The sequence below is a fragment of the Zingiber officinale genome, chromosome 5A (assembly GCF_018446385.1).
Source record: "Zingiber officinale cultivar Zhangliang chromosome 5A, Zo_v1.1, whole genome shotgun sequence".
Lineage (NCBI taxonomy): Eukaryota > Viridiplantae > Streptophyta > Magnoliopsida > Zingiberales > Zingiberaceae > Zingiber > Zingiber officinale.
The window spans coordinates 119582816-119593484 of NC_055994.1; the positions used below are offsets into that span (position 1 = coordinate 119582816).

The 10669-nt window shown below is 43.3% G+C and overlaps 2 protein-coding genes across 2 annotated transcripts; both read right to left on the reverse strand.

Annotated features, from left to right (window-relative positions):
- Positions 1 to 2380: 2380 nt before the first annotated feature.
- LOC121981491 lies at positions 2381 to 8909 on the reverse strand. Its single transcript, XM_042534038.1, has 2 exons — positions 8241 to 8909; positions 2381 to 2687 (listed from the first exon to the last, which is right to left on the reverse strand). Exons 1-2 carry the CDS (start codon positions 8752 to 8754, stop codon positions 2641 to 2643), a joined length of 561 nt encoding a protein of 186 aa, XP_042389972.1. The 5' UTR covers positions 8755 to 8909; the 3' UTR covers positions 2381 to 2640.
- Positions 8897 to 9805, reverse strand: LOC121979934. Its single transcript, XM_042531910.1, has 2 exons — positions 9405 to 9805; positions 8897 to 9286 (listed from the first exon to the last, which is right to left on the reverse strand). The coding sequence occupies exons 1-2, from the start codon at positions 9447 to 9449 to the stop codon at positions 8897 to 8899; spliced, it is 435 nt and encodes a 144-aa protein (XP_042387844.1). The 5' UTR covers positions 9450 to 9805.
- Between the last annotated feature and the right edge of the window lie 864 nt (positions 9806 to 10669).

Here is a 10669-nt window from a genome sequence, read left to right on the forward strand (position 1 = left end):
AAAAACATTTATATCGGATGTGATAGGTCAAATCACGCTGGGGTTGGTAGCGTCTCGGGGTACGCTTCTAACATTCTCTCACCTAAAGAAGAGCCAATCACCAGCTAGGAAGCTTCGAAAGAAGACATGATTAACTGGACATGATAAAGTGAAAAGGACTAATTTTCTTGACTAAAGTCCAAGCTAAGGACAAAAACATTTAAGGATGGAGATTTAGGCGAATGACAGATTTTGAATTAACGACCTTATGAAATACAAACTAATATTGATCAAAATAATTTTATATTAGCCGATATGACTTTGGTTATGCTAGGTAGGCATAATATTGACATCAATCGACGAAACAATGATTGGCTGGCATAATATTAGTCATGATATAGAAGTATGCCAACAATTAGGATAGCCTCAGGCATGATAAAGGACACACAAAGAGGTAATGAATACAACATCACATTTATTCTGGTAAATTACAGAAGGACTCCATAGAATCATTTAATTCAATACAAGAGTTGGTGGTTACACTTAGAATTTGATCAAGTACACAACATTACATTTTCCCTCAGAATAGTAAGCTTCCGATAGATAACAAAGTTTATAAACACCAGCTCTTGAAACGCTTAGAAAATTTTAATCCCACTGGATTCAAACTTACCATGGAGCAGAGATAAAAATATTTTACCTCGCCTAGGCTTGTCAAGGCTCATAAGTGACAATATTCTGCCTGGGACGAAGAAAGCAACAAAGTAGAAAAACTCAAGGGCAGGGGGAAGGAGAAAGGTCGATACAGACCATGATAGAAAAGTAAATATAAAAACAACTTCCCCTCTCAAGCCCTAGAGCTCGGCAAGTGGAGCAACCCAGCATAGCCCAAGGGTAACATGTGTTGTGCCCTTCACACAACACCCATGGGTCATTTGGCTGCCCCTCTATGAGTAGCGAAAATCTCTCTGAAGTTTCTTGAGTCCTTCAAAGCATCGACATCTTTGGATGAAAAATCTGAATTGTGAAGCTTTATCTCTTAAGACAATCCCTTGAACCCCAGAGGTAGTCGGAGCAAAAATCCCAATAAACTCATATATAGATCTCACCTGGTCCGATAAAAGTCGCCCCCAAAGGGGAGGATCCGAGACCATAACCTTAATAATAAAAGGTGGCAAGGAATGAAAAGAACTGAGATGGGTGGTGGATGAAGAGAAGGTTGTAACCCTATTTAAATGAGCAAAAGGCTCACAGGATCACTATACTTGGTTTAGAGAGACAGTTGTACACAAAATCTGTGAGGTCATTTCAATATCTGGAGCAGAGTCACGGGTAGGAAAAGACTGTAAGACCGATAGGTTCGATAGAGGGGGGGGGTGAATATCGATTCGAAAATTTCGAGTATAAGCGCAGCGGAAAAGAAAAGTAGACACAGTTGTTTTTACTTCGTTCGGAGCCTGTGACGACTCCTACTCGAAGGCCCGTGGTCCTTGACCACTTTCGTTGGGCAATCACTAGCAATTCGAATATAATTACAAAATGAGTACAAGGAATGCTAATGAAACAAAGTAATACCGACAAGGAAATTAACCAAAAAGACGAAGAAGCACTTTGTCGGAGCTTTGTTAGCGTCGCAGGAACGTGGAGCAGCAGGACCAGCAGTCGAAGAGTTCTCAGTAATGATTGGTTCTGAAGCTCCTACCTGGTTTCTGCTCCGGGCGCTGGATCCCTTCCGGCACGAACGTGCACAAACCATGATGCTCACGTGGCGACGACTTGGATGAAATTTGCCTTAGGCGCCGGATTCCTTCCGGCGCCGGATCAGGCGCGGACCCCTCTTCTCCGAAAGTCCTTCTCCTGCGAAAAGGTTAGTCAGGCAAATGTACCTGCGAAAGAATGTTAGCAGTTTATAGATGAGCAAAGTATGACTTAGATTCCGTCTTTCCGGAATCTAGTCACGATCTCGACTCGGATATCGAAATGGATCTAAGCGGATCGACGCCTAATGTTCCCTACCCGGAACGCGTCCTCCATCCCTCTCCGGACTTTGACACCGCCGGACGTCCGGTCGGCCGGTTGACCCGTCTGGACATCTCGCCAAGCGTCCGGTCGGCCCGTTGACCCGCTACCAACTATCCGGTCGGCCCGTCGACCTGGACTTCTCCTGCCGGCCCGTCGACCTAGCCGGACTTCTCGCTAAGCGTCCGGTCAGCCCCCGCTTGGACTTCTCGCCAGCTATCCGATCAGCCCGTCGACCTAGCTGGACTTTTCCTGCACACTTGATAAAAGTGTCAGACAACAACAAACCTAACTTAACCTGATTTGTCATTCATCAAAACCTGAGTTAGACCGTTAGTGCTAACCGCACCAACAAAGACAAGACCATACTTGAAACATCCCGTAACCAACCCTCAATTTTTTTTTTTTATATAGTGCATCACCCACCAAACACAAACCAAGCGTGTACTTATGACACGATACCAAATCAAACATTCTGTTTTATCGAAAATAAAAAAAATCAACATCTCTCACAAGGTATGACAAATAAAATTCCGTTCAAAAACCCTTGACCTCTCCGAAGCAAAGACCCTTCCCGTGAAGCACCTAAACTCAGCACTCCTAATATCCGGACAACGTCATGCGTCCATCTCGCCTCCTCGCCTACTCCGTCCGTAGGCCCTCTGCCGTGTCCGGAGACACGTCCTCACCTGTAATGTAGGCATCATGAGTCTACAACCCAGCAAGTATAATCTCATGTGATGGAACATGAATCCAAAAAGTAGTAGAGATAGGAGTTAAACGATAAAAACATATTTAAAAGGGTTGCATAATAGAGAAGGAAGATGCGGTAAATAAAGTTCCTACACAGCTAAGTAAGATGAATATGTCACATATCCAGTAACCACAATTAGAGCCAGTCAATCCAGTCCCATGATCCTAGAGGTACCTCCTAGAGAACATGCAGTCATATAGCCGAAGCTAACATAAATTCCAGTATCAGTCAAATTTGGATGGGCCCTCCCCGGAGCTCATCCCGGGTCACCCATCCCGTACTGCTACCCCATATGCACATATTCAACCATCTAGCCACATAAAACTTAATCTACCCATATATATCAGAGACATAACATTAACTCCATCAAATTCTGTAACAGATCCGTTTACCATTTTTATCTGTAACCACAACATATTTGTAACATAAATCCAATTTCATTAATCTTCAATAAACATGCCAATTTATCATATTCAATCTGAATATAACAAAATAAAAAGGTAAGCAGATATATAAAGTCCATATAAAAATGAGGAAACTGATATATTGCAATAATAGACAATTAACAACTAAACTTACAGTACGAGTCTAAATATTTAAGGAAAGGGAAGTCAATACTCATAGAAATTATCAATAACCTGTAATCAATTCAAGTTTATCCACTAAGTGAAACTTGCAGAAATAACAATTCATTCTAAAGGTTCGCATCAAACCGTAACCACAACAAGAAATCCAAACAATAATAAATCTACAAGAAAGAAAAGAAACTTGTTATCAATGCTGTTAAATCCCATAATCAACACCAGAACACCTCCTCAAATAGGCCAACGAAGATCTTCCTACAACTTTATAAAAAAAAACATGAACCAGTAGTAGTGCAGATCTTCTAAAAATAAAAATCACTGTATCGAAACCTGTACACCATATCATGCAACAGAGGAATTATATCGTATGAAATTCGCAAAGGTTTCAAAACAAAAACACCCACAGAGTCACAATTTCAACTCTAAATTCTCATAGAAATTCCTCAAACCGAATCCAGAAACGCTCAAAGAACAAAAAAACTCATATTAGGCAGCTCTATCTAACATTTAGACAAACAGGTAATGCACAACCCATTGAACTTGTTCATCACGGAAACACAACTCAAACTTGGTTCCCAGCACATTAGACACCGGCTCAAAACCTCCAGGAGAACATGCGGTGAAATTCGAACTCCATCAAAGCTGGAATCACTGTAAAAATTTGTAAACATGTACGAACCAGACAACACTTCCGGCAGAAACCTCGAACAAAACCCAACACTACAAAGGCGAAGCAAATCCAAAGCATCTACGAGGAAAAACCGATCGAATGCATCCACAAGAAGAAAAACAGTCGAAAGCATACACAAGAGGTGCCAATCGGAGCATCCCCAAAGGAAAACCCATCAGAACATCTACAAGAAAAATAATCAATCGAAATCCCTTCCAACCCTCGCCTCTTTTAGGTTTCCACCCCACTATACCTCTCAGATCTCAAGTTATCACAGTAGATACACTTGCCTGCCCTTTCGCGCTCCTCCGATGAAGCCCTCACCCGTCGCAACTGAGTCGCCGCTGGTCTGGATGAAAGACCTCCCCGCCCGCTCGCCGATCCCTGCAAGCTCGACGAGATGGTGTGACTCCAGATCGCAACCCACAGCTTGATGAGTCTGATCGGAACCCGCAGAGACGAACCGGGAGGTTGAAATGAAAAGTTTCGGCGATGCACAGTGATAACGATGAGGGATTATTGCGGCGAACCTTACCCTAGGTATTTACCCCTTTATACCTAGGTTGCAATGCTCCCTTGACTATTAATCCTAATCTAAGGTGATTACAATTAATAACTCTCCTCTTAAATTGAGGATTGTATATTTTCCCTATATTAGTTTAATTCTAACCCCCCTTAGACTATACCAGTCCAGTCCATTTAACATTTTAAAAAAAAAAAAAAATCTCTTTTCTTCTTTTTTTTTTTTTTTTTTTTCATTTGCGAGTGCCTAATTAGTTGTTATTATGATCTATAGTAAATTTCTTAACCAACGCTTAGGAGACCTTACAATTCTCCCTCCCTTATAAAAAATTTCGTCCTCGAAATTTAACTTACCAAATAATTCTGGGTAGCGATTACGCATATCTGGTTCGGTTTCCCAGGTGGCCTCCTCCATCGTTTGATTTCCCCATAAAACCTTCACCATCTTGATCTCCTTGTTCCTTAGATTCCGGACTTGCCGATCCCGGATTTGTTTTGGTCGTTCTTCGTAGGATAGATCTGGCGTCCACTGCACTGTCTCATGCCTAATTATATGAGAAGGGTTAGAGAGGTACCTTCTAAGCATGGATACATGGAACACATTATGAAACCCCGACAGGTTAGGTGGTAGGGCAAGTCGGTATGCTCGGGTCCCAACCCGATCCAATACCTCAAATGGTCCAATATATCTCGGACTGAGTTTCCCCTTCTTCCTGAACCTCAGCACCCCCTTCAGTGGAGACACCCTGAGAAATACATGGTCCCCCACCGCAAATTCCAGGTCTCTTCTTCTCATATCAGCATAACTCTTTTGACGGCTTTGTGCTGCCTGCATTCTGTCTCGAATCTTGACCATAAAATCCACAGTATGGTTTACTATATCGGGACCCAGCACTGCCCTCTCGCCGACCTCGTCCCAATGCAAGGGTGTTCGACACTTCCTTCCATATAAGGCTTCATACGGAGCCATTCTGATCGTGGCCTGATAACTATTATTGTAGGTAAATTCTATTAAAGGTAGTTTTGCCTCCCAGTTCCCTTTAAAGTCCATCATACATGCCCGCAACAGATCCTCCAAAATTTGGATCACCCGTTCAGACTAGCCATCTGTCTGGGGATGAAAAGCGGTGCTAAAAGTGAGTCTTGTACCCAATCCTCGATGCAAGCTTTCCCAGAATCCAGAGATAAACTTTGGGTCTCTGTCTGACACAATCTGAACGGGGACCCCATGTAGTCGTACTATCTCCCTTATATATAGTTCTGCATACTGTGTCATTGTGAAGGTGGTTTTTACTAGTAAAAAGTGAGCCGACTTGGTCAATCGATCCACAATCACCCACACAGCGTTTGATCCTCTAGGAGTGGTGGGTAACCCCACCACAAAATCCATGGCAACCTCTTCCCATTTCCAGACAGGGATCGGGAGTGGCTCCAACAATCCTGCCGGTCTCTGATGCTCGGTCTTTACTTGTTGACAGGTGAGACATTCGTGCACTACATTGACTATGTCTTTTTTCATACCCGGCCACCAATACAGTAATTGCATGTCCTTGTACATTTTTGTGCTTCCAGGATGGGTGGAGTATGGAGTATTGTGCGCTTCTTTTATGAGATCCTCTCTGAGAGTCCCTGTTCCAGGTACCCAAATGCGGCCCTTGTAACGCACCACTCCACCCATTGTTGTGTAAACAGCCTGCCCCTTTTCCTCGTCCCTCCGCTTCCATTCCGCTAACTGTTGATCCATCATCTGTCCTTCCCGAATTTGATCCAGTAAATTTGATTTTATGGTCATTGCTGACAATTTAAGGTGCTCCTTCGGCGCTACCACTTCTAGACTCAACCGTTGAAATTCTGATATCAATTGCTGCTGGGTGGTTAGTTGCGACAACATTGCAGATTTGCGACTCAGTGCGTCTGCCACAACATTAGCCTTGCCCGGATGATAGCTGATACTACAGTCATAATCCTTCACCAGCTCCAGCCACCGCCTTCAGTTCCTTCTGTGTGAAGAAATATTTCAAACTCTGATGTTCTGTAAAAATTTCACAGCGTTCTCCATAAAGGTAATGTCTCCAAATCTTTAATGCAAATATAACTGCCGCTAGCTCTAGATCATGGGTGGGATAGTTTCGCTCGTGCACCTTCAATTGACGTGAGGCATACGCAATGACCTTCCCATTCTGCATCAATACAGCTCCTAGTCCGATTTTGGATGCGTCAGTGTACACCACAAACCGTCCAGAACCGTCCGGTAACGCAAGCACTGGTGCCGTCGTCAATCTTTCTTTCAACTCCTCAAAGCTTTTCTTGCACTGATCTGCCCATTCATATCTTACCCCCTTCTTAGTCAGCGAGGTCAGCGGCAAAGCAATACGAGAGAAGTTCTGGATGAACCTCCGATAGTAGCCTACCAAACCCAAGAAACTCCATATCTCGGAAGCAGTCTTTGGCGTATCCCAATTCCGGATTGCTTCAACCTTGGCAGGATCCACTTCTATCCCGTCCCTTGAGACGATATGCCCTAGAAATGGAATCTGATTCAGCCAAAAGTCACACTTGCTAAATTTGGCATACAACCGATGATCCTTCAATGTCTGTAGCACCGTGATCAAATGCAAGCGATGTTCTTGGTAATTTCGAGAGTAAATTAATATATCGTCAATGAAGACGATAACAAACTGGTCCAAGTAAGAGTGAAACACCCGATTCATCAAGTCCATAAATGCTGCTGGGGCATTAGTAAGTCCAAATGGCATAACTAGGAACTCATAATGCCCGTATCGGGTTCTAAATGCTGTTTTGTGCACATCCTTCTCCTTTACCTTCATCTGGTGATACCCTGATCGCAAGTCGATTTTTGAAAACACTGTTGCTCCTTGTAACTGGTCAAGCAGGTCGTCGATCCTAGGCAATGGGTACTTGTTTTTGATTGTCACTCGATTCAACTCCCGATAATCAATGCACAGACGCATAGTCCCATCTTTCTTACGTACGAATAACACCGGTGCTCCCCATGGTGACACGCTTGGTCGAATGAAACCCTTGTCCAGCAATTCCTGCAACTATTCCTTCAACTCTTTCATTTCGGTAGGCGCCAATCGGTATGGTGCTTTTGACACCGGCATAGTCCCCGGTACTAGTTCAATTCCGAACTCCACCTCCCGATTCGGAGGGAGTCCTATAACATCCTCTGGAAACACCTCTGGGAAGTCTCGTGCTATATCCACTTCCTCCAAACTTGGTCGTCGTGCCTCCGATTTAACCGAGATGTGGACTAAAAGACCCTTACATCCCTTGCTTAGCATTCTTCGAGCTTTACACATGGAGATCATGTGGGGAATGGCCAGTTGTGAAGCTGCTTGAAAAATGAGGAGTTTTTCATTTGGTAGCTTCAACTTAACCGTCCGTTGTTTGCAATATATGACTGCCTCATGCTGAACTAGCCAGTCCATGCCAAGGATCACATCAAATTCTGTCATTTCCAACACGATGAACCTTGCGCCCACCATATGGTTTTGCATCATCATCTGACAGTTCTTTACCATCCTGTTGCTATGCAATTCCTCCCCCGATGGTAATAAAACACTATATCCCGCAACCATTCGTTCAGGTATAATGCCCAATTTTGTGAGATAGGCCTCAGATATAAAGGAATGTGTAGCTCCAGAATCTATTAATGCATGGGTTGGAATATTGGCAACATAAATCATACCTGTGATAATAGTCGTGTCCAGATCCACCTGCTCTTGAGTCATCGCAAATACTCTCCCTTTGGTTGGCTCCCTGAGCAGTGGGCATTCCCTCGCGAAGTGTCCTGACTTCTTACACATAAAACACGCATCTGTACCTGTTAAGCACTGCCCAGCATGAATCTTCTCGCACTTGGAACAACGAACCTTGTTTTCGACCCTGAAACCAGTGCTTTCAGCTGCTTGTGTCTTCTGAATTTGCTGACGCGGTTGTGCTTGCTTAAACGGCTGCTTTCCTGAATTCTGACCAGGAATTGTCTTCTTCTTCCCCGGCTCCTGCTGATCCCGTCCCTGATAACTCAGTCTCTTGTTCTGAGCTTCCTTGATCATGTCATTTCTGTCTCTTTCGGACATCAGTGCCTGGTCAACGGCTTCTCGGAATGTGGTGACCCGACTCAGCCTGACATCATGGCGAATAGCCGGCCTCAAACCTTCTGTAAAGTGCTTCAGCTCCTCGACTGGTTGGCTAGTAATCATAGGTACAAAATAGCGTCCTCTCTCGAACCTCCTGACATACTCCGCCACTGACAAATCTCCCTGGCGAAGCTCCAAGAATTCCCGTGCCAGCCGTGTCCTGTTGTCAACTGTGAAATACTTTCCATAGAATACCTCCTTGAAATCAGTCCAAGTCGGTCAGTCGCGCACCCTCCCACCATACTCGAGAATCATCCCGGAGCATGAATATCGCACACCTGACTTTGTCCGCATCTATGAGCTGCATGAAGTCAAATATCGTCTCTAGAGACCGAATCCATCCCTCTGCAGCGATCGGATCCGTGGTGCCTTTAAACTCCGTCGGTCCAAGCTCCCGAAACTGCTTGTAGACCGGTTGCGTGCTAGGTGCTGAACGTCTGGGTGTGCTCCCCTGCTCCCTAGCCTGCAGTATTTGTTGAATTTGTTCCCCATGAATACGGTTCTGCTCATGTAGGAGTGCTGTAAGTCCTTCTAGGAACTGGTTGTTCTGACCACCCATCTCTCCGTTATTGTTGTTCCTTCTCCCAGCCATAACCTGTACATTTCCGATTTAATCTCATTTATATCCCATAATTACATATCAGTATATCCATCATAGTGTGACTAAGTTATCACATTAAATACAAAACTTAAATAACGTAGATCTTACAAACTTGTTGACTGAAGTAGTCGAGTTCCTGACGAGATGGCTGACGCATGATGTCCCTTAGGAGTGTGGCTCTGATACCAACTGAAACATCCCGTAACCAACCCTCAAAATTTTTTTTTTTTTATATAGTGCATCACCCACCAAACACAAACCAAGCGTGTACTTATGACACGATACCAAATCAAACATTTTGTTTTATCGAAAATAAAAAAAAATCAACATCTCTCACAAGGTATGACAAATAAAATTCCGTTCAAAAAACCCTTGACCTCTCCGAAGCAAAGACCCTTCCCGTGAAGCACCTAAACTCAGCACTCCTAATATCCGGACAACGCCATGCGTCCATCTCGCCTCCTCGCCTACTCCGTCCGTAGGCCCTCTGCCGTGTCCGGAGACACGTCCTCACCTGTAATGTAGGCATCATGAGTCTACAACCCAGCAAGTATAATCTCATGTGATGGAACATGAATCCAAAAAGTAGTAGAGATAGGAGTTAAACGATAAAAACATATTTAAAAGGCTTGCATAATAGAGAAGGAAGATGCGGTAAATAAAGTTCCTACACAGCTAAATAAGATGAATACGTCACATATCCGGTAACCACAATTAGAGCCAGTCAATCCAGTCCCATGATCCTAGAGGTACCTCCTAGAGAACATACAGTCATATAGCCGAAGCTAACATAAATTCCAGTATCAGTCAAATTTGGATGGGCCCTCCCCGGAGCTCATCCCGGGTCACTCATCCCGTACTGCTACCCCATATGCACATATTCAACCATCTAGCCACATAAAACTTAATCTACCCATATATATCAGAGACATAACATTAACTCCATCAAATTCTGTAACAGATCCGTTTACCATTTTTATCTGTAACCACAACATATTTGTAACATAAATCCAATTTCATTAATCTTCAATAAACATGTCAATTTATCATATTCAATCTGAATATAACAAAATAAAAAGGTAAGCAGGTATATAAAGTCCATATAAAAATGAGGAAACTGATATATTGCAATAATAGACAATTAACAACTAAACTTACAGTACGAGTCTAAATATTTAAGGAAAGGGAAGTCAATACTCATAGAAATTATCAATTACCCGTAATCAATTCAAGTTTATCCACTAAGTGAAACTTGCAGAAATAACAATTCATTCTAAAGGTTCGCATCAAACCGTAACCACAACAAGAAATCCAAACAATAATAAATCTACAAGAAAGAAAAGAAACTTGTTATCAATGCTGTTAAATCCCATAATC

Bases quoted from the DNA above. Each gene is read 5' to 3' on its own strand.
- LOC121981491 (XM_042534038.1), bottom strand. From the start codon at position 8,754: ATGATTACTAGCCAACCAGTCGAGGAGCTGAAGCACTTTACAGAAGGT. The intron at 2,688-8,240 runs GTATGATTTATG...CCTACATTACAG, and splicing joins GGACACGACTATTATCACAG to GTGAGGACGTGTCTCCGGAC.
- LOC121979934 (XM_042531910.1), bottom strand. From the start codon at position 9,449: ATGCGTCAGCCATCTCGTCAGGAACTCGACTACTTCAGTCAACAA. The intron at 9,287-9,404 runs GTTTGTAAGATC...GGAAATGTACAG, and splicing joins TCGACTACTTCAGTCAACAA to GTTATGGCTGGGAGAAGGAA.